At 47.1% G+C, this 22,247-nt stretch overlaps 9 protein-coding genes across 9 annotated transcripts; 3 read left to right on the forward strand and 6 right to left on the reverse strand.

Annotated features, from left to right (window-relative positions):
• Positions 1 to 69: 69 nt before the first annotated feature.
• Positions 70 to 1,282, reverse strand: BP5553_06477 (uncharacterized protein; the record flags this gene model as incomplete). The annotated part of the gene is made up of 2 exons (XM_032015100.1): positions 70 to 606; positions 830 to 1,282. 2 exons carry the CDS (start codon positions 1,280 to 1,282, stop codon positions 70 to 72), a joined length of 990 nt encoding a protein of 329 aa, XP_031868521.1.
• A 167-nt stretch (positions 1,283 to 1,449) lies between these two features.
• BP5553_06478 (uncharacterized protein) lies at positions 1,450 to 2,484 on the reverse strand (the record flags this gene model as incomplete). The annotated part of the gene is made up of 1 exon (XM_032015101.1): positions 1,450 to 2,484. The coding sequence occupies one exon, from the start codon at positions 2,482 to 2,484 to the stop codon at positions 1,450 to 1,452; it is 1,035 nt and encodes a 344-aa protein (XP_031868522.1).
• An 87-nt stretch (positions 2,485 to 2,571) lies between these two features.
• BP5553_06479 (uncharacterized protein) lies at positions 2,572 to 5,956 on the reverse strand (the record flags this gene model as incomplete). The annotated part of the gene is made up of 4 exons (XM_032015102.1): positions 2,572 to 3,214; positions 3,274 to 3,703; positions 3,915 to 5,295; positions 5,741 to 5,956. The coding sequence occupies 4 exons, from the start codon at positions 5,954 to 5,956 to the stop codon at positions 2,572 to 2,574; spliced, it is 2,670 nt and encodes an 889-aa protein (XP_031868523.1).
• A 740-nt stretch (positions 5,957 to 6,696) lies between these two features.
• BP5553_06480 (Uncharacterized protein) lies at positions 6,697 to 7,617 on the reverse strand (the record flags this gene model as incomplete). The annotated part of the gene is made up of 1 exon (XM_032015103.1): positions 6,697 to 7,617. One exon carries the CDS (start codon positions 7,615 to 7,617, stop codon positions 6,697 to 6,699), a length of 921 nt encoding a protein of 306 aa, XP_031868524.1.
• Positions 7,618 to 9,831: 2,214 nt separating this feature from the next.
• BP5553_06481 (Uncharacterized protein) lies at positions 9,832 to 11,012 on the forward strand (the record flags this gene model as incomplete). Its single annotated transcript, XM_032015104.1, has 2 exons — positions 9,832 to 9,987; positions 10,053 to 11,012. The coding sequence occupies 2 exons, from the start codon at positions 9,832 to 9,834 to the stop codon at positions 11,010 to 11,012; spliced, it is 1,116 nt and encodes a 371-aa protein (XP_031868525.1).
• Positions 11,013 to 12,342: 1,330 nt separating this feature from the next.
• BP5553_06482 (uncharacterized protein) lies at positions 12,343 to 12,888 on the forward strand (the record flags this gene model as incomplete). Its single annotated transcript, XM_032015105.1, has 1 exon — positions 12,343 to 12,888. The coding sequence occupies one exon, from the start codon at positions 12,343 to 12,345 to the stop codon at positions 12,886 to 12,888; it is 546 nt and encodes a 181-aa protein (XP_031868526.1).
• Positions 12,889 to 14,327: 1,439 nt separating this feature from the next.
• BP5553_06483 (uncharacterized protein) lies at positions 14,328 to 15,360 on the forward strand (the record flags this gene model as incomplete). Its single annotated transcript, XM_032015106.1, has 2 exons — positions 14,328 to 15,053; positions 15,115 to 15,360. The coding sequence occupies 2 exons, from the start codon at positions 14,328 to 14,330 to the stop codon at positions 15,358 to 15,360; spliced, it is 972 nt and encodes a 323-aa protein (XP_031868527.1).
• Positions 15,361 to 18,341: 2,981 nt separating this feature from the next.
• BP5553_06484 (Uncharacterized protein) lies at positions 18,342 to 19,507 on the reverse strand (the record flags this gene model as incomplete). Its single annotated transcript, XM_032015107.1, has 2 exons — positions 18,342 to 18,873; positions 18,963 to 19,507. 2 exons carry the CDS (start codon positions 19,505 to 19,507, stop codon positions 18,342 to 18,344), a joined length of 1,077 nt encoding a protein of 358 aa, XP_031868528.1.
• Positions 19,508 to 20,308: 801 nt separating this feature from the next.
• Positions 20,309 to 21,857, reverse strand: BP5553_06485 (putative cytochrome P450 alkane hydroxylase; the record flags this gene model as incomplete). The annotated part of the gene is made up of 4 exons (XM_032015108.1): positions 20,309 to 20,311; positions 20,362 to 20,645; positions 20,707 to 21,349; positions 21,432 to 21,857. 4 exons carry the CDS (start codon positions 21,855 to 21,857, stop codon positions 20,309 to 20,311), a joined length of 1,356 nt encoding a protein of 451 aa, XP_031868529.1.
• Between the last annotated feature and the right edge of the window lie 390 nt (positions 21,858 to 22,247).

Raw genomic sequence — 22,247 nt, forward strand, 5'->3', positions numbered from 1 at the left:
TTGCGAGGAGACAGTGGGTGTTAGGCAGTCTCACTAATAATATAATTACTGTACTAGAACCCATGTTCGCTATTCCTCCCTTTTGAAAAGCTTGAGGATATCAGCATTCGAACTTGCCGTAGCGCAATCCAAAGCACTCTTGCCCTTATTGTCTTCCATCATAGGATCTAACCCCTTTTCCATCAAATACTTAAAAGCGTCAACAGAAAACATTTCTAATCCCTCACGCATAGCTTCTTGTTCCTCTACCGCGTTTTGTTGTGCCTCGCAAACTATCTTTAGTTCAAACACAGACGCGTACTCCTGGGCAACAACATGTAGCAATCTCTGACCATCGTTTCGCTTCACGGTTAGATCTGCACCCTGCTCCACAAGCGATCGTACAATGTCTATAAAAATAGGATCACCGCCTAGGAACGGAAATAGAATAGTTTCGCCCAGAGAGTTTCGCGCATTGATATCGACGCCGTGGTCAATATATTTTTGGACGAGAGCTACAGGTTCGGGGGTGGGGGGGGCGCCTTCCCTCAACTTCTTCTCCGCCGTCTTCTTCTCCGTCGCTGTCTCCGCAGTAACCCAGTTGAAGTTGACCGAGGTGATGAAGTGCTGTATTTCCGTCAAGGTCCGGTTCCAGAGCATTTGCCCCTTTAGCAAGAAGCGCTTCGGCTGCCCTCATATGATAACGGCTCAAGGCATAATGGATTGGGGTCGCGCCAGATTTGTCCCTTTGGGTAACAAGTTTCGAAGCCAAATCATGGGAGATGATAGCGTTGAAGGCTGTTTCGTTAGAAAGTTTGTAATGAGATTTGTTAAGAAGGCTGTGCAGTACGTTTCTGCCGTTGCTGTCGATAGCAGTTATGTCTGCCCCCTTTTCTAGAAGTTGCACAGCGGTTGCTTGTGGATCTGTTTGGCGTTTCTTGGAATAGCCATCTCTGCAACCGCAAGCTGCGAGCAGAAGAGTTCTACCTTGGGAATCGCGGGATTCCAGATCTAGGTTTGGCAGGTCGAGGAATGGCACTATGATTCCTGAAAATTCACAAATATTGTGCAGAATAGTGTCACCATGCTCATTGAGCGTCATAAATGGGTTTGCACCGCCTTTTAATAGCGCTTGAATGACTAGGATCATCTTTTGCTTGATATCTGGCACATTGGAATTTCCACTGGCAGCAAAGTGGATTGGGTACGACGTTCTGGCCGCGGAGGAATCGCTCTGCGGTGGCTCAGAGGGAATTAACCCCGATATAGGTTTGCCATTTCTGACATTGAGGTCGGCTCCCATTTCAACTAGGAAGTTTATCGTAGAAATATCAAGCCCATCTATGAGGTTGAAGAGGATCGGTCCCTTCCCAGCATGTATGTCCGCCCCGTATTTAATTAGTTGGCGAGTGAGTGTAGGGCTCCAGCTGGCATGGTTCAGATAAGTGAGGTTCTTCCGATCGAGAGTAGTCAGATCGGATCCATGCCGGAGCAAAATGTCAACGGCTCTGCTGTCTTGTACTTGAGTGCGGAATGCAGAGCCGTATTACCATCGCTGTCTTTAATGTTGATGTCAGCTCCATTATCAAGAAGATACTCCAGGGCGTGGGTTTTCCACCAAGAGCGCGACTCTGCGAGAACATGTAGGGCAGATTCCCCATGATAAGTCCAGCCTCTCGTCTGCCAATTGATATTCACTCCAAATTTCCCAACCAGGACTTTTATAACTTCAAGATTGGGAAGCTCTCTACTACAGGCAACATACAAAGCTGACGTAGGCTTGAATTGGCGCCATTCCTTGCCAATTTTCTCGATCCAAGAGTCGGTCATCAAAACGACTTCGTCGCCGAACTTCTCCAAGAATGAGGCATATCCCCACCTTACCATGAGCGTGATGCATGAATGGCCATTAGGAGGTGGTCGAAGCAGATCTCCTCCTATGGATCTGAACTTCTCAATTCCCCATTCACTTTCGGTGCGGAGTAGAGTGTTAAATATGCCAGTGTTGATTTGGCCGGGTTTCACGAGACCGTCAAGAATCAGTTCGTTCGGCTTTTCTTCCAAAGCCAATTCCTCCCCGCTGTTGGCCTGCCGAGCTTTTGCGATTTTAATTAGCTCATCGACCATCACTTCACATCCCAGCTCCAAGGCAGTGTCTATAGGAGTAATATATTTAGCTTTAGAAGCAAGTTGTCGAGAAAGGTCCGGCGGGTCCCTGGAAAACATGAATGATATGTCGGCACCATGAGATACCAGTGATTTGATGATTTGGCGGACTCCGATTGTATGGTTTTCCGAGGAGATGGTCAAGACCTTGGCAGATTGAGAAGGGAACTTGTCTCTTTGGAAACGGGCACATATATCTAGGGGTGTAAGGCCGTCGCTGTCTTCGGCATTGGGATTAGCATGTCCCATTTCCAGTAAAATCGCAACGCTCTCGGCACGCCCTGACTGAGCAGCATAATGCAGCGCCGTTTTACCATCCTTGTCAGGATAATCAACCATTTTTGATTGCCCAGTCTTCATATATAGTTCGACTAGCAAGCCAACAGTATTTCTTTGCCTGATTTGAGAAGAAATATGCAAGGCCGACTAGCCATCAAGAGCCAAGGCAGTCGGGTCCGCACCATAGTCTAACAGATCTTGAACCTGATATTGGGAAAGACGGGTGGCTATATGAATGGGTTGGATACCTCTGTTGTCGGCTGCCTTGATGTCGAGGTTGCATTTGTGGCTAAGGAGGAATGCGTAAACGTCTCCCTCGTGAGTACTATCCAATCCTGTGCCACCTCCCTTCGTTGCCTCAGCAATATGAAAAGGGGTTTGACCAGCGTTGTTTCGCCTTGATGGAGAAACCCCCAGCTCTAGTAGCGTTTCTAGGCGATATGGCACCGATCGCAGCCGGGCAAGATGATGAAATAATGTGTTGCCAGAAAAGTCTGTTAGGGTAGGGTCTGCGCCCAATGCTACCAAAGCCCGTACTACCTCTATCGAGGCACACTTGCCATTCTCGAAACAACAGTGAAAAACCGTCCTGCCATCAGGATCTTGGGCGTTAATGCGTGCTCCGGCGTGGATTAGATGTTGAATGTCGTCGACAGCATATCCACACGTTACTCCCTTGAGCAGAACCGTTAAGCTCGTGTTAGTCTTGCTCTCTAGGTCGGCACCTGCGGTGATTAACAGCCACAATATATCGCGACTTCTAGCCCAATATCTCAATAGATGAAAAGGGCTCTCTCCACGTTTGTTTTGGATATTGGGATTTGCACCATAATCTAGAAGGGGTTTGACTAGAGTTGAAGTGCCGGATGTAGTAGAGTGGTTCCATCAGGATCCTGTGCATTGCATTTTGCGCCATGTTCGATAAAGGCAAGCGATGCTTCATCATGGTGGCGGTCCGTGTAATTTGGCTTTGTGGTACGGACGAGGGCCGTACGGCCACCCTCAAGTGCATCCATATCCAAACCTTGGGCAATGAGCAGTTTAGCCACGGCTCTTGAATGCCCAAAAAGTAGATGGAGCGCAGTAGAGCCGCATTTTGTGAGCATAGAGGGATCTGCACCTTTTTCCAAAATAAATTGAAGGACTTCGGGGCCGACCATGGGATCAGGGCTATCCGCTATACAGCGAAGAGCCTCGTGGAAGGGAGTTGAATCTGTACCGTACTCATTGATGTCGCATCCGGCATCTAGAAGCATATCTATACCCTTGAAAAGGGATTCTAGCGGGATTTGTCCAATATGCTTTATAAATCTATATAAAGGGAGTAATTCGGGGTATCGCTAGAGACAAAGTATTGCCAATAGGTGCTACCATTACGGTTGAAAGGGAAGACACTATTACACTTGATCTTGGCATCTGCGCCGAGGTCGAGTAGTTTCCGCATAGATACCAGATCATGAGTATGTGCAGCCAAAAGAGCGGCGTTTTACCCTGTAGGGTTTTGTTGATATCCACATTTGGGTTCTTTAGAATAGCAAGAACAGTTTCAGTTTTACCACAGCCCGCGGCCCAGCAGAGTGCCTTACTGAGATTGTCGGAGTCAAGTAGAGGAAGAAACTCCACGACGGATTTGGTATGCCCAAATTGACAAGAATACTGGACCGGCGTTAACCCGACTGTTGGCACCTCCTCGACCTCCTCAACGCAACTCATTCTTGGGGTCTCGCGAGTCTTGGGCGTCATAGGATCAACTCCATATCCAAGCAAAAGTCTAACAATATTTGCATGATTTCTCGACGTAGCAAGATGTAGAGGTGTTAACCCTGTTTCATCGTCCATATTGTTTGCAGCACCGTGTTTCAGTAAAGCTTCAACGACATCTTTATGGCCATGTTGAGAAGCGCGGTGAAGTGGTGTGCGGGATTCGTTATCGAGAGAATTTATGTTTTGATCACGCTGGAGAAGATGCAGGACGTATAAAGTTAGTCCTGTCGAGGCCGCGAAGTGGAGAGGTGGAAATTTGCTAGGTGGATAACAGTGAGGCGAACTTCTGGAATCCATGAGATCCACCAAGCGTGAATACGGCTCTGAGCTGGGTTCCATCAACTTTTCTAATAAAGGAGAAAGTTCATTTGCAGCTTTCCCGCAATTGACAACGTGATAATGCCAAAAGCTGACCGCATAGTCGAGGAATGGATGATTCATGCGTTCTTCATTTTTCACAGAGTAGCTGAAGGCTCCGGTCAAAACGCCGGAACGCAAATAGTTTATGCAACCTTTTGCCATTTCCAGATGGGCATTGCAGAGACCGACAGATGTGAATTGATCGCTCTTCGAACCAGTTTTGTTTCTCTCGGGGTCGATCAGGAATTCGGTAAGCGAATGGTGGATGATAGATACGGTCTCGTCCTCAAGGATCTCAAGTAAAGGTCCGCAGGCAGCTCGAACAAGAGCCCTTGTATCGCTAGCCAACAGAGTATTTTGCATAGGGTGATCAAACTCCGCTGATGTTTTAACAAAGTCTATAGCGGTGGATAGCTCAAGCAGGCGCAGGAGTCGTGAGGAGTGGATAACAAACTTCAATATGAGAAGTTGGAGTTCTTGTGGTGTGCCTGAACGGATGGAGTGGTCGCGGAGCATTTGATCGTACATATCACCCAACCCACTAGGCAAGTCTTGCAGGGCGCAGTCGCTAGTCGAGAAATCAGTGACACCTGATTCTAGAAGCTGATCGAGCATGAGACGAGCATAGAGAAACAATCCCTGCGATCTTGTAGTCAGGGTCTCCTCGATTGCCTCTCTTGACTCTCTTGTGAAATTGGCGGCATCTAGTCGTCTACTAACGTATACGGCAATATCCCGATCAACAAGCTGAGGTCAGAGAGAAAGTTGTAAGACTGATGGATCACCAAGGGCTTTCCCAATGTATGGAAGAGGTCGGCTTGTCATCAAAATCTTGAGCGATGATGGATTCTGTTGCCCTAGCTGAACCAATCTGCTCATAAATCTTTCATTTCCAAGGTCCATTTCATCGATAGCATCCACGATGCAGTACGCTCGCGGGAAACTAGATATCCCAGATACAAGGAGCCCCCAGAGCTCGTCAAAAGCGATGCTCTCAAGGCTCCGCTGATTGTCAAGCAGAGCTTTGAGTTTGCTTGCAAGGAGGAGTATTTGAGTAGTTGCGAAATCCAGTCACAGACCAGCGATTAAGATGTTCGGTTCTTCGATATGATCTGCCGGAAGAAGAAGTATAGGACGGGGACATTTTGTTCCACGAGCAACGACGCTATGTGAGCAGCAACGACCGACTTACCAGCACCAGCAGTACCTTTAATTCATAAAGCTCCGCGGTCTGGGGAGTGTAGCCATTGCTGATAATGTTTAGACTGTTGTATCCATTCTCCGGTACCAGCAATATACGACTGTAAGTGTTTATTGTACTCGCTGGACTCTGATGCATAATTGGTAGGCCGCAGCCATTGCTGAATCGCAAGTATATCCTCCATGGATTGCGGCAGCAATCCGGCATCGTTGAAGTCAACAACATCCTCGTTGCTTAAAAGGACGAAATATTGGTCCTAGTGTGCCATGATTGAGGAGATCTGAAGCTCTTCGTCTGATACGAAAAACGATAACAATACAATCATAGAAATGGTTTCGGGAGATGTCTCGTGTTAAACAACTGCCTACCATAGGATCAAGACGCCATGACAGCAAATTAATGTCCGAAGGAAGCAGTTAGCTGCAGTGCTGCGAGGCTATGTTTCAACTTACCCAACTTTCTCCAACCACCCCTAAACTTGGGAGCCAACGGGTATCCAGAGGATGAATAGCTACGTACATCTCGTGTATAAAGTCTTAACCATGATGAGCAAGGCATAACATAAGGCACAGCATAAGGCATAACAGGAGAAGGGGACGCGACATATATCAGAATATCAGGTGACGGGGCGAACGGAGAGACGCGAGATGCTGCATTAGGTATGACAAACTTGCCATGATTATACCACGTATTGAAGTGAAAATTTCGCCGACGATATGTAGTGCGAGTCGCACTCAAAAGCTCCGGGAACTAGTGCTGGGTGGGAAGAGGTTATGACGACTGTACGGTCATAACCATATTGGGAGGGAAGAACTATCTTGTCCGATATGGGATCTCAGTAGAATCCATATTGCAGCAATAATTAAGCTCTCTATGTATTATATCATTATCAGTCCGTTATCTCATGTAAGCATCAAAAGTCCATGGCAGCACACTTCCCATTCCCTTCACGGGTAGCAAAGGAGTAGCCCAATCATAATCACAAGGCTAGCTAGAGAGTTAAAGGCATCGCCCCGCGCCATAGAAGCGCCGCCTTTCTTGCTTGTAGTAGCTGCCGGAGCTAGCTGGGTCGTCGTCACAGTAGTCACCGCGCCTGGGATCGTAGATGCCCCTCTGGTCGTTCCCTGAATTGTAGTTGGGGCAGCAGTAGAAATTATTGTCGATGAATCTAACACCGTAGACACCACTAAAGAATCCGCCACCTTTGTTGAAATTGTTTGGGGCAAAACCGTCGTAGTCGAAATAATAGATTCAGAGATCGTCGTAGGAGAGACAGTTGTCCCCGGGATTGTGGTCCCTGGAAGGGTGGTGGTATAGGTGAGGGTTACCAACCCCCCTAAAGCGGTGGCGGGAATGGCACTCCCTACTCCTGAAGCCGTGAACTGAGATGGAAGAGCCAACGTCGCTGTATTCGGTTTCGCGGAGGGGTTATCGGCATAAATATTCCCCTTCTGCCCATTCGCCAATGTATAGTCTCCTGATAAAAGATTGGCCTGGTCGCCATTATTCGAGCTGTACTGGCCGCTTGCAACTGTGCCAAAACTATTGTCGGGAAGCAGGAAGTTTGTGGTGAATCTGTCATAACAAAATGGGATCGCAAGGTTGGCCAGAGTCAGGCAGGAGAGAGTGGACACGCAGCAGAGCGAGGCCGAGGCGCGCTTCGCATTCGACGACGACGGAGGGAGGGAGGAGGATATTAGATCGGTGAGCAGATTCTGGAATTCGGGGCTGCCAATCTGTGGTGCTGTTGTCGATGATGCGCCAGCGGGAGCACAGAGGGTATATCCCTTTTTGCAGTCGTCGCCCTGAACCGGCGCCACCGCTGCCAGTATGGCAAGCAAGCCAGGTCGAAGAGAGCGTAATTTCATCGTATTTATCGGGAGTCGATTAATAAAGTAGTTGAAATTCGAAAAGAGCGAAACGCATGCAAATCCGGGTCAATGTAACGAGTGTGTTCCCAGGCGCGACACAAAACAACAGCCAGCACTATTAACAGTTTGTTGTCTCGTGTCAAAGTAACATCTTCGTATGGGAGAAGTAACTAGTGGAGTGGGGAGGCGCAGCAAAAGAAGGAGGAAAACACGGCGTTTCCTCTGTTTTTGATCTTGGTACGGTTAGGGCCGCAGGACGTGTTCCACTTGTACGAGGAGTCGTATGCCGAGGAGGATGTCGTGTGATGGAGGTGGCGGTCGGCTGCAGCAGTCTTGTGCCATAATACTGAGACAATAATATATGCAAGTACTTGGATACGAAGTACCTACCTGGGTAGTATGTGGTCCGTACCTGGTTAATATGTTTTGTTATTATACATTATATTATCGTCGAAGTCTGTGCTCTCACAGTGCTTTTTTATGGTGTTGTCCAAGTCAATAGTGCTTCTTTTGTTATTTTTGCTTTGCTTACGTCGACGACCGCCACGATATAAAATACAAATCTGACAGGTACCTCTTTATATTGCTTTCTGCACCTTGCCATGCAACAGGGATAGCTTCTGAACCCTTTTATTCGGCTTGATGCGCGAGCCCCAAGACCTGCAGTGGGAACCTGCACCGGGGCGAGAATTGTTAGAATGCAATAATGCTATTCGCCATTCCGCCATGCCACGACGTACTTTACGAAAGATACCAATTATAAGTCGGCGGAGCCTCATCCTCGAATCCTAACTCTACGGAGTACTTGTGTTGCTTGAGCCTCCTCCTGCCCTCAAAGAAGCTATGAATATATATAGCCAATGCTAATAGATCTATAGAGGCTACTAAATGGCATAATCATTGGTGGCATGCTTTCAGTCAAGCCAGCTTCTACCATATCACTATGTTCCTCGTTTCGAAGAGATTTTGAATCTACAGTCTCGGTTGCCGATGGAAGATCTTCAAACCTTCAAATCCAGGCCGACGTGGGTAGCTATTGGATTCGAGTAGGTACCTCCGTCATTGGATGATGTAATGCCTAGAGGAATACTCCTGGATGCCACCCTTTTCAAACGACGGAGATAGCAGGGCTACGGCCCGGCTGTTCTCTCGGAAACTCTTAACAGCGAGGAGATGCTATTCTGGGAATATCCGATATGTTGGCCATTGAGCCAACATTCCAAGGGAGTCGGCCTTCTCTTTCGTGGCATACCTGACAATACACAGCCTCTCACGATGTGCTGCCACTCCTACATGGCACAAATCACACCATCGCCTGCTGGCGAGGCTCGAGATGAATTTGGAGGAGCTGGCACACTTTCTGCGGGCCTGGCCCTACGGAGTGTCATCCCGATGTTTCTTTTCCACGAGCCGTTTTCTTAAACGCCGGAGTGTCTCGACATAAATAAGGAACCGGGAGGTCGGATATTATTCGCTGTCAGCAGTACGAAACATGGAGGAAGTTTCCGCCGCGGTCTTGTTTACTCCGCACGTACTCGAGTTCTATACGAAGGACTGGCTGGTGGCCGCTGCTTGGCTTTACCCGGTGTTGGTATTTTGTTACAACTCCTCTGATAGATTGTTTTGGGGGCTGCAAAGTCAGCCCTACCAGCGAAGATGTCAGGCGGGACGATAGGTTTGTTGGCCAAAGAAATGGTGGCATAGGTGCCAAATACTGCGTATTGCGAGACGTTATTATATTTCCCTAGCTCCGTTTTAACTCTCCAGCTTTCCTCTCTATATGAGAAATATCAGGATTGATTTCTTGTAGGTGTTTGAAGCTTGAAATGCATAATATATCTCCGAATGTGGTGGAGTGATTTTCCATTGTGACTCGTCAGTGGCGACCAGTTCCAGGCCCAAACTACGCCGTGCTCAGCCCCCTAACAACCAACAACCAACAACCAACCAGGGCCGCACTTGCGTATTACTTGTGTACGTACAACGCTGTAGTGCGGAGGAATACGCAACCTCTGCCTGATACTAATGATACCATAATCCCCCTCTACCTCCGTCTCACTCTTCTTCTTCTTCTCCTCCGTGCCTCTTTTGATCGACAATTTCTCTTTCTTCCCTTATTTCAAACACATCAGCTTTTGCGAATCTGCACCTATTTTATTCCCCGATCATTACCTTACTTCGACTGCCCTGCTCTCTTGCTACAGCGCAATCATGTCGTCGTCCACCGCCCTCGTAGGCTCGCTCATGCGACGAGGCATGGACGCCGCAGCCTCCAAGAAGGGATCTCCAGACGCATACCAGATGCCGCTATGGGGAATTTTGTTGATAGGAACGACCGTTGTGTTATTTGTCGCAGCCTCGACCATGGTAAGGCTGCCTCTCAAACAGTCGAGATGTTTCCCGACACCAACAGTTGCTGACTGCTGTACTAGATTGAATACACCTTTGGCCGTCTTATCCCCGCCCTCTTGATGATCGAATCCCCTCCCGAAGCCATTCGTTTCGAACCCCTCGCGACCGAAGACGATGATAGCAGTCCGAAGAAGACCACCCCCGAGATTGAGGGTGTCAAGCCTACCCCGATCACCGCGAGCTTCCGGTCATCCATCCGCCTGCTTAAATCCAAGGGCGGTTTCCGAGCCCGATTCCGTGGCATCTCCATCTTTATAGTCAACGTCGTCGTTATGCAGTGGCTGGCACAATTCCTCTCCATCCTGCCATTCGTAGGGTTCTTCATTGCGCCAGTTATTGCTGCCGTCATCTGCACACCACTCTCACTCGCCTGGACACACATCGTGATTTCAGAGCCCAGCCCAAAGACCTGGCTCCGTCGGCTACCGCCCATGAAGACATGGAGAAAGGTCGCACTACCAACTGCCTTGGCCGCCGTTGCAGAGCAGGTCTCCGTTCTCATTCCTCTCTACCTCATTCTTGGGAGCAACCTTCACCAGAGCCCTGAGCAAATTGCACGAATGACTCCACATGAAGTTTCAATGCTCAGCTTGAAGCTCTTGGGGTTCTCGGCTCTTTCTCTAGTTTTCTTTGTGGTTCTCGTCATCCCAGCCAACGTAACTTTAACTCGCGTCCAGGCATCTCTCCTGTCTGATGCTGAGGAGACCATCGTTCCCTTCGACCGCAGCTTCAACGGCAAGGTTGTCCCCGAGATCGTTGGTGGGACCGGTGTTGTTGGCATTTTCGACGCGTGGACAACCTTCGACTGGTCCGCTCGTCTCAGACTTTTCAAAGCATATGCCAAGGTGTTCGTCATGGAGTTTGCCCTCAGTCTCCTCTTTTTCACCACCCTCGCTGTCCAACTCGCCACCATTATTAGCAAGGAGGACTGGAAGAAGATCAAGAAGGGAGCGAAGAATGGAGGTGTTCAGTTCATGTAAAGTGACACTGGCGCTCTATGATCTAAGTTCCACTACGCGTGCCAACTAGATCAACCTCGAGCTTTTTCCTTTGCCGCTTGGGCAACCAGTTATCAGACATGGGAGGAACCGAAATTGGGTTTTTTCATTTGTAATAGCAGAGATAGTCTTAGGGATATCGGATGGGAGGGGCAAACAAGGTCTACAGGTGCACAACTTCATGAATTAATGGAACAACCAGACAAACAATCCATATTTTATTTCTTGGAGCACCATTCGGTCACAACAGGTTATAATTCGCGTGCCACTTACGTTTTTGCCATTTTGGCACTGCTGCAAGTGATAAATACATCTCAGAACCCAACATCTGCCATTTGCAATATCATAGCCCCCAAATCCTTCAGCTCCAAGGCATCGTATTAATCCACCAGTTCCCAACACAGCCCAGTGTGTCCTGCCATGCATCTAAAACACCAACTGTTTGTTTCAGTTACGGCTTGGTGGCCGCGTGATGCAAGCACTTGCGCATTCCTGCTCCTTCTGTTGGTTGTGACAGTGGCTGGGTGGCAGGAGTTGATGCCAAACTCCCACTCGCTGGCCAGTTTGGCAGGATTCAGTGAAACGAAGAATCCAATACGAAGTGCGTGGTGGAAAATGTGTTTTATATCTATAGCAACAGGGCAAATTAATTCGGAGAAGAAATCGCTAGAAAAGAAAGTCCTTCGGAGTAAACAAAGCGATAGTACGATTTAGGTTTTGAGAGGGTTTAAAAGTTACTTGTTGTAACATCATAGACAAATTGGCGCATTGGTGGGGCTCACCAAGCCAGGTGCTGAGTGGGACACAAGAGCCATGGGTCAAGTTTTTAGCATTCAGCAGCTACCTATCTACTATTTACTTCGCAATCTTTGAACATGGGAATATAACGTCTCGTGGTCTACTGCGCAAGGCGTGGCGATTTAGAGGCGACTGTCTCGACTCCCAAGCCCTCTAGATATGGACAAGATATCGACCTGATGGTACCGAGATATAAATAGAACTATATTAATCTATGAGCCGTACCCTCCGGCTTCTGCCTTGCGCGGAGCTATAGCTTTGAATCTCCATGTGGAAACAGCATTCTTTGAACACATCGAAGCCTGGGTCGCGCATATAGGCTCAATTAGATGTAGTTCTGGACAGCTTGTTCTTTTGGATGTGCCTGGTGCTCTTAACTATAGGTAAGGTAGGTGTCGCTGTTGATTTTGAAGATGTGCAACCCAATACCCGCAATCGGCTTCCCTGGTGTTTCTACAGCTGTATCACGAAACTCCCTGTGCTGGATACGTTACGAAGGTTTATATTTGTCGACATGAAGGCATTCACAAGCCTCTCGGCGGCCTCGCTCCTCACCACGGCAGCTGTTGCTGTTACGTTGCCTCCCAACACACCCATCTACATCGGCGAGCTCACGACGCCATCGTCCACAAACCAGATCGCATGGCTGCCGAGTCCTAAGTTCTGCACGAAGGCCACGACCGTCCTGGGCTCGGGACCGTTTTCGCTCAAGCATGGCGGGGCCGAGGATATCGCCAACCTCCAATTCACCGGCTACAGCGCGTCCGCCGCGTCGCTGACGAAAGACGGCAAGATCTACGCCGACTGCGTGGTCGGGCCCGATAGCGTCGAGCTGGGCGACCGGTGTCCGAAGCTCGTCAAGGAGGAAGGGCATGTGCGGAGGACGTGGACGTGCTGGGTGAAGGAGGAGGAGACGACGAAGGCGGTGGAGGAGGAGGATGTCGTGAAACCAATGAAGAATATAGCGAAGCCGCCACCAAAATACGCCGAGGAGGGAGGCACTTATCAGAAGTGGACTTGCGACGAGAAGGGGTGCAAGCCAGATGATCAAGTAGATTGATTGACGCTAGTTTCTTCTATATTATACAATTCCTCTTGTATATGGTTTTCTCGGCGTATATTCCTTATTATTACCTGCAAGACGAGGTTTCCGGGTAGAACTATTTGAAGATTGGTGGAAAAGGAGGGAAATCGCCATTGGAACGTCCACGCTCTGAAGCAGGGCTGTTAGGCGACGGTCTCCACGGAATCAATATGGATTAGTTGTAATAAAATACGAGGTTTTAGTTTCCAGAGGCATAAAAGTGTGCAAAATTATTCAGACGGTGGCGATCGTACTGAGATGGCTATACTCCGTCCCTGTCCACTACTAGATACCTATACTTAGAACGTGCTCCAGAAATATCTACAACAGCTCCGGGCCACGTTGCTGGCAATTCCGAAAAGCCCAGCAAACGCACGGGCGTGCAAACCCATATCCGCCACCATGGCCCTGGCATGATTCCTCCAATTCTCAGTCGTATACGAAGTACGCTGAACCCGCATCGCAACTAGTTGAACATTAGAAACGTGGACAGATTGTCTCACATCTTACTTATTTTAGTATCTGACAAAGGAAGACATCAGCGGCCCGTTCCCGTTCCAAGTTATGGGGACAAGCATATTTAGTCCCAACGAAAACAGCCAAGGAACCCATACCAGGCCTGGCTCAAGCCTGGCTATGTTATTCACGTAACGCCTGCCCATATCCATGAGCCGAGGACCTTTTCGATTGGGGATTGGCCACTGAAGTTTCAATACTTCGCCTGGGGGAGCTTTTCCGAGGATCCAAGTAAGACTTAGTAAGTACCCGGCCATGCAGCGTTGCAGCGTTGCAGCGTTGCAGTTGCTCCATACCCCGCTCACCGGTCGACAAGTCAACACCAAATAGAAACGTACGAGTAGGCAATATGGAAGCATTTCCTTGAACCACCACCGAACTCCAAAAGCTCAGAAGCTGTAGCAAACTGAGAGATCAGGGGTGCGTTACGTTTCTACTTCAGCAGATTTTGCTATTAGAAGTTGCTGTGCTGTTATTCCTTAAAGCAGGTTCGAAAGTATTAGTCGGTTGGCTCCATCCCCGCGAGAGCCGCTTCTTACTCTACCCCCAGTGACCCCACCTCTGCATTACCAGAAAGTTGCTCAGAAGGCAGGCATATATGCACCACCATTGCTTTTGAATGGTTGAGAGAGTTCCGGCTTGCATTATCACAGCTTTCCAGGCGTTCAATATGCATGAACTGGTTGACGAACTGCACACCGTATGTACACTGTGCATTTGACAGAGGGGAATATTGCTGCATCCTCCCCAAACACTCATATTCTGCAGGAACTATCCATCTGCCGAGAAATAACATACGTAGTTTGTCAAACATCATGCAGGGCAGAGATGTATAAGAGGGCTCGCGACTCGCCTCCTCGTACTTGCTAACCATCAAAATCAAACAGCTCTGAGCAATCATGTTGTATATATCTTTGTTTCTGGCGGCATTTGCTGCCCTTGCCGTTGGGCAAGAAGAAGAATTCGTCCCTGCCCCAGGCGTCTTCCCTGTCAAAGGCGACAACACGATTATCGGAGGGATATTTGCAAGCGGCCATGATGAAATGATGTCTTTATATCCAACTTTCCCAGTTCCAACACCTGGTCCCGAAGCACCTGCCCCAGGCAGCGGGGTGCTGACCCAGGGCTCTGGGCCATATCCAGCAAAAATGTACACCGACCCTACACTTCCCAATCACACCGTCTATGCGCCCATAAACTGTCCTCGAAATGTCAAGATGCCGTTCCTGTCTTGGGCAAATGGTGATTGTGCAATGGATGGAGCAACATATCGGTATTTCCTGACGGAAGTCGCAAGCTGGGGATACGTGATCGCTGCTGATGGGATCCCCGGTGGAATCAACGGTACCCTATCATTCGTCCATCACTCGAGGGAATCGGTAGATTGGGCAATGAGCGGAGGTGCATCAAAATACGGTAAAATCGACAGAAACAAAATCGCAGCCACTGGCCATAGTTGCGGTGGACTGGAGGCCCTATCGATGGCGTATCACGACGAGAGAGTTAAGCAAATTCTGATGTTCGATATTGGGATATTTTCAGATACCAGACGATATCTCCTCCAAGAGATCAAGGTGCCCATTGCGTGGTTTATGGGCGGACTCTTGGATTTAGGTTATGTTCTGGTATGATCGCCCTTTGCTTTTGACTTGGACGAACCAAAGCTAATACCTCATCTCTCTTCAGGCGGAGAAAGATTATCCCCTTACAAGACCAGGGGTGCCAGCTTTCAAAGCTAATCTTGATGCTGGTCATTATGGAACTTTCCAGGCTACGAATGGCGGCAAGTATGCTAAGGCGGCTGTAGCATATCTTCAATGGCAATTCCGGCATGATCATGCGTCGAAGGAAATTTGTACTAATCCAAGCTATCCTAATAGTCTTGTTTCGCAGAATTGGGAAGTGGTGTTCAAGAACTATAATGGAGTCTAATAGATAATTGATAATTCAAGCTAGTGTCAATCGCACTTCAAATAATGACCACAAATATAACAGACAGAGGTCAAAAGTTAATATTGGAAGGCATCTATAACAGATGAAAATGGCCCTCAAGTAATGAAGAAGATTTCCAGCAATTGCCCCACACAGACCATGGCATTGCGGAAATTTAACCATCGTACACATTCCAGGTTCTTGAACGATAGCAGTCCTATGTCTATTCCAAAGCGTTGCTCAAGAGGTCATTACCAGTACCACTTGGCACTTTTTATAGAACTGATCTAGAGCACCGTCCTGCACCAGGGGTTCCAATGCATTAGTATCTTAGTAGCTGTCCACCCAGGCTTTACTGGTTCTTCTCATGAAGCAGTCAGCCAGGTTGCTGCAGCGGCGACGGGCGTTTCCCAGCTTCCCTGGAAAGTGTGGGGATCGAAGTCAGCTTGACCCCAATAACACCGCTGCACAACGCCCAGAACAGAATTTTCAAGGTATAGCCAAGCATAGGAAGAGGATTTCATTGATGTGGTCGACGTGATCGCTTCTTCGCTTCCCGCCGAACCCTTCCTAGTGGTAGTCAAGTCGCCTTAACCGAATATGTCTCATGCCGCCCCCCCTATCGGCGACATCGACAACGAGTAGGCTCAAGTGATCGGCGCCACTTCAATTCTCACCCATTACACTTTCTCTGGGAGCATGTCTCCAAATTCTCTTCGATAATGGATAATCCGAAAGAAGTGAGAGAAATGCGAGCCGAGTAATCCTGAAGTCATCGCATTTATGGTCCGTGGATTTGGATGACCAGACACACTCTTCTTGTGGGGGGTTATAAATGATTTCCGAGTTGACAGTTTGGAATTAGTTTCCAGGCTGTCCTATAGAACATCGGTACCCCAATATGACCACAAATGAAGTAAAAGGTTTACGTGTGTATTAACTTTCTGCCATGAGATTCCTCACAAGCATAAATTTTATAGAAGTGTATAAAGATCCAAGCTAATAGCTACTATTCATATAATTATAAGACTATAAATAACTAAGAGAAATTATATAGGCGTTAAGATGTCGCATAAGAGAAGGGCAATTTATATTCTTGTAAATATCGATTGTAGGAGGAAAGGATATTAATTAAATATATAAAGTATAAAACCGTCAAAATTTAAAAACTTAATAACATTACAAAACACATGAGATGTTCGCAAAGGGCCGTGAATCAGGAATAATATTATTTGTTAATTTATATAGGATACACTTTTGATTACCTACCTAACCTACAGTTACCTACACTAAGTATTAGCCGAAACACGTAAAAGCGCGACTTTTCGCGACTCTCTTTCTTCCTCCTCTGTACTTTTTTTACTAGCTATGGAACAACTACGCTCTCCCCTAGGCCCTATTGATGGGAATAGGAAGTGTAAAGGTCCTGAATTAACTCCTTATAAAAGAGGGCGTATTATTGGCGCGCGTATCGCTAGTATGCCCCCCCGCCAGATTGAGCTCGAAATGAAGGTCTCTCGCCCTGCTATTAAGGGTACAATTGCCCTGGAGATATTAAGATCAAATAGAGCCTCCTTACCTCGATCTGGCCGGCCAATTCTCTATAACGAACAGGACCGTCGATCTATACTTCGAAATATCCGATCTTATCCGAAATTGACGTTCTAACAGCGTCGAGAAGATACTAGCTTGACAATGAGCAATTCCTATATCAAGAACTTTGCGCGAGCAAACGGTATACACCACTGGCGTACGAAGAAACGACCGGAGCTTACTGTAAAAGTAGCTGCCCTTCGACTACTCTAGTGTCGAATTAGAAAGGACTGGGACGTGGAAAGGTGGAGGAAATATATGTGGAGTGATGAGTGTTCAGTAGAGCGAGGACGGGGTAAAGTAGTCGAATAGGTCTTTGGGGTCCTTGCCGACAAATGGAAGCCGGAGATGGTTACAACATATAAGAAGGGAAAACAGATGAGAGTAATAGTATAGGCTGCCTTTTGGGGACATGCGCAAAAGACAAAGCTCTATATAATGGACCGTGACTTTGAGTCCAAGAAGAATAGCTACTCAGCGGCTTCCTATATCGACGTTCTCTAGTCTGTTCTCCTCGACTATTATACAGACGATCTTATTTTCATATAAGACAACGCCCCTATCTATACTGCAAAGAAAGTTAAGGAATAGTTCGAAGAACACGGAATAGACGTTACTGATTGGCCTCCTTTCTCTCCTGATCTGAACCTAATTGAGAACGTCTGGTAGGCTTTAAAGAAGATAGTATTTACAATGTTCCCACACTTAGCTACAGTTACAGGAAAGTCGGAGCAAGATCGGAAGGACCTAGAGGAAGCTTTATAGGCAACTTGGGAAGCGTTACCCGACTCTCTTTTTGAGTCTCTTGTTGAGAATATGCCACGGCGGATTCAGGCCTATATTGAGGCAAGTGGGTAGCATACAAAGTATTAGGGAGGATAGAGCCTAATTTGGATTAGTAGAATTGTTTACATTTGATTTACGACTAATTTCATCTACTTTGTATACGAATTGCTCTTATTTTGATGTAGTTATTGAAAAGTTTAATAGTTGTAGTTCTATAAAGAAAATGGTATTTTTCGCTTAAGGCTAATACTTAATGTCTAGTACTGTAGGTAATTAATAGGAAATTCCACTAAAGTGGTAAGCCCTTCCATGGTTTGGTTAACGAACTTGTCCAACACTTTCTCTCAGGGACCTGATCGGGTGTTTGGACATTATGGTACTTTAAAGCTGGCTTAGAGGTTTTCTGGAAAGTGTACATAATAGACTAGTAGTAGGGGCTGAGTAAAACAGTGCCATACTATTTTATTGAATAGTTTTCTTCCACTTTTATTCTGATTTCTTGTGGGGTCAAATGGTGGGATATACTAGCAAATGATGGAATATAGACCAATTAATGCTTCCATTTTCCTTAGCATTAAGTATTATTTTACATACGGTCATCTTTAATTAATAAAGTAGACAAGTTTCTCCCCAGAAATCTCTTTCCGCCTCATGATCTCTACTCCCTTTAGGATTCCTTGAAATTTGCCAGTCATCACACGAGGTGGGTGTGACTTAATTTTCTTTGCGTCTACCAATCTCTGCATTGTCTCGAACCACCTACGTCCGAATTCCCGAGCCTCAGGATCAGGCTCACGACCATATCCACTGGGCAAACCAACTCCTTTTCCAGGGAGGACCAGCCCAATGACCCAATCCGCCTTAACAGTTTTTCTGAGGCCTTCCGCGAGGGCTGGGTTAAAATATTCCAGCCCTGTGTACCTTCCTCCTACTCGGCCCAAGGCTCCATAGCACAATTTCATAGTCTTTGTCTCTGTGATAATGTCGAAAACGTACTTCAACCTATTCGCTGTGTAGGCTTTGATTTTCTCAGCACACCCAGGGTCATTGTAATCAAATGCTTCTTCAGCGCCGTACGACTTTACAAGGTCAAAATTCTTTGGTGAGCAAGTGGTGATACATTTCATTCCAGCGCTGAACAATTGTTAACTGATCAACCCCCTTTCTTTTAGCGAGAAACTCGCATCGCGTATCAAAAAGGGCACTGCTGAGAATGTACTTACCACCTCACCAACTGAATTGCCATAGTTCCACTGGCAGTTGACCCACCATACACAAGTACGTATTCAGGAGTTTTTGTAGGCCTATCAGGGTGGCCGGGCAAATGAAGTGAGTTCCAAAGGGAGAGCCCGACGCTCCCATGGACACAACCACCTATTACGGCTGCATTCTCCCATGCCATATCTGTCGGTACTTTTAACACTAGATCCGAATATGTGGCAACGTACTCGGCGAACGAGCCTGACTGTAAACATGCCGGATTCGACGCGTGCACTGCACCACAAACACGATCACCAATATGTAAATCTGTCCGCTGAACAGCAGTCCCGATCTTCACGATAATTCCAGCAAAGTCTGAGCCGTCTGTTGCGCCTGGCGTGGGAAACCGGGTGGGCATCTTATAATCGCAAGGGTTGAGGGCGACGGCGATGGTTTTCACGAGGATCATACCAGGCTCAAAGAGTTCGGGAACGGGGGCGGTTTGGACTTTCAATATGCCCCCAGCACCCTGCTTGATCGCTGTATGGGTGGTAGGGAGATCAGGCATTTCTGTTGCTGCTGGAATTATGGCGATATTGCTATAGAAAGGTCGTTGGCTGTGAAGTGAAATTGCCAGATTACCTTACTTAAACAAGGAGCTGTCTTTCAGAATTTCCCATCCAGGATACGTCCTAGCTACGTAGCGGCTGTGGCATATTGTGATAAATGGGCGTTTCCTATTTGGAGAATTGTGCAGCTATTTGTTCGGTGGATTCGGAGACAGGATGACTGGGTTCGGAAATTTATCAATTCGGACTCGGTGCTACGGACCATCAGGGGTAAATTCCCAGGTGCATAAAGACCCCCGACAATGTCTCAATGCCGAAATTATAATGGGTTTTCCAGAGGAATCGATGCCAAGCCGAATTAATCGTGCCTAATAGAGGCCCTGTAGTAATGTACTTAACTGAAGTAGGGATCGAAAGTGCCGTAGCGCTTTTACAATCCATATAAGGCACATTTTCCGCCCTGCCGTGTCACATGGGTATAGTTGAGGGTCTGGAGGGCCCCTCAACCTGCTAAAAAGAACTATTAGGATGGTTAATGGCGGTAAGAAAGATGGAGTTGTAACCCCTTATATATATAGGTAAAAGTGGCTAAAGTGATTGCCATCAATAAACCTCCAACTAGAAAGGGTTGCTTCTGAATACGTAGGGAAAGGGAAATATATGTTGAGTAAAATAAATTAAACTTCAGAGCTAGCTATCTAGGCACAACTTGTAATTATTACCGTGGAGTTAGAACAACTTTCACGCCATTTAAACTTGAGAGCGTAACGCCTAATCTTTCCTTCCATGGCTCCATATCTCTACTCTCTATGCCTTTAAACGCCTGAACAAATCTTACAAGCATGTAGCTCACCTCAGTGAGTGCAAACTGCTGCCCAATACATATTCGTGGCCCACCGTTAAATGGTAGATATGCCCACCCAGCCCGGAGGGTCTCCCAGCGGTCTGGTTTAAACTCATCGGCATCTGGACCGTAGATATCTTTCCTTCGATGTAAATGCATTACTGAGTACATCACAATCTGGCCCTTTATAACGAATATGGGAGATTTTCCGTTTACGCCGCCCCCGGTGGGAATGGTAGTGTTGCGAACGGCATATCGACTGTTGGCAGGCACAACAGGATATAACCGGAGTGCTAAAAAGAGCATATGAGTATGGGGATGATATTGAAAATAGAATTACCAGTATCCACATACCTTCATTAACAATATATTTAAGATATTTCATCTGTCTCAACGTCTCGTAGTCCGGCCGTTTGCCTCCTAATCTTTGCACCTCCGCGTTCAGCTTCGCCCAGACATCCGGTCGTCGAGCGAGAATGAAAATGACACTGCTAAGCAGGCTTGCAGTAGTATCTCGTCCAGCAACTAAAATATTCAATAACTCGTGCCGTAATTGAATAGGGTCCTGTGTCGCTTTTGCAAGCTCGTAGAGAAGCGTATACCTCCCCTTTTCTTTGTCATCCTTTGGCTGCCCCTGTAATGCTGCGTGAACAAATGGATCAACATAATCATGAACTGTCTTGCAAGCCTCGATAAACTTCTTATTTCGGCGGAAGCAGTTGAACCGCCCAAAACGATATCTTCTTGGTATTTCACTGAGCGCGTAGTCGATGGAGGTTGCGAAGTCTCGCTCAGGTCCATCAACATTGTGAAGTGACGCTACAGATTTGCCAAATAGGTACTCGGTCGCGCTGTCGAGCGTGAGGCGGAAGAAAAGCGGTTGTAAGTCCACGGTGTCGGAATTGTGGGGAATTAGGGAAATTAGTGTTTGGATATGAGTTTCGAATATATCGAGGTCAGAAATTTGTGACTTGACGAAGCTAGGGCGGATGAGAGCCTAGATACAACTATATCAGCCTTCTGCCCACAAGATTAGCATAGTGATATAAGCCCAAAAGAAACAAAAGGGCTGCTGGTACCCTGGAATGTCTCCATTGAGCGCCATCCGAGGTGAATATGCCATTCCCAAGTAGGGGCCCAAACGCGTGTTTCCTTCCTTGAATTCCGAAGTCATCAAACTTTGTCACTAATATTGCCTGGATGTTCTCAGGCTCAATAGTTCCGATGAAAGATTCTCCCATCATCTCCGCAGCGAAGGTATTGCCATACTTGCGGAACCGATTGGCCATGTAACCAAGTACATTTTTATCATCCATCGCCTTCAATTGCTCTTTCAAGAGACCGTATCCGATAATAGTCTCAGATTGGGGAACCTGGAATGCCGGTTTGCAGCCATACTTCTTAGATGCCCTACGTTTGGACAAAAGTAGAGAGATATTGCGAAATCCAAAGGAGAGGAAGAAAAGGCCTCCGAATAGCAGTAAAACATTTGATTTGAAAGCCATGACAATTATCTACTAGATAATTATTATTTAGAAATGAGATGAAATATAAGGAAAAGGCTACCTCCATCATATAAAATTAAAGCAGTTAGTTAATTCCTTCGTACGCCAGCGTATACAACCCCGGCATATTCCAATTCTCAAGAACTTCCGGTTTAATGGTGCGTACCCATCAACAGTATTGCATAAAGTAACAGTCACCGAAGCCGCTGTATTTTCGGAGAGAGTGCAGGTTCGGGGACATTCCTACGTGTAAGGATGGCAAGCTGACTGCGTCATATTACACCCTCGGCGCCGATGGACAACATAGAAGGACCGAAAAACTATGAAACTTATAATCCAGCGGCAAACGTACAGACAACGAATATTTGGGATTTCTTGAAAACACAATTT

The sequence above is a fragment of the Venustampulla echinocandica genome (genome assembly GCF_003357145.1).
Source record: "Venustampulla echinocandica strain BP 5553 chromosome Unknown scaffold_4, whole genome shotgun sequence".
In the NCBI taxonomy this organism is placed as follows: Eukaryota; Fungi; Ascomycota; class Leotiomycetes; order Helotiales; family Pleuroascaceae; genus Venustampulla; species Venustampulla echinocandica.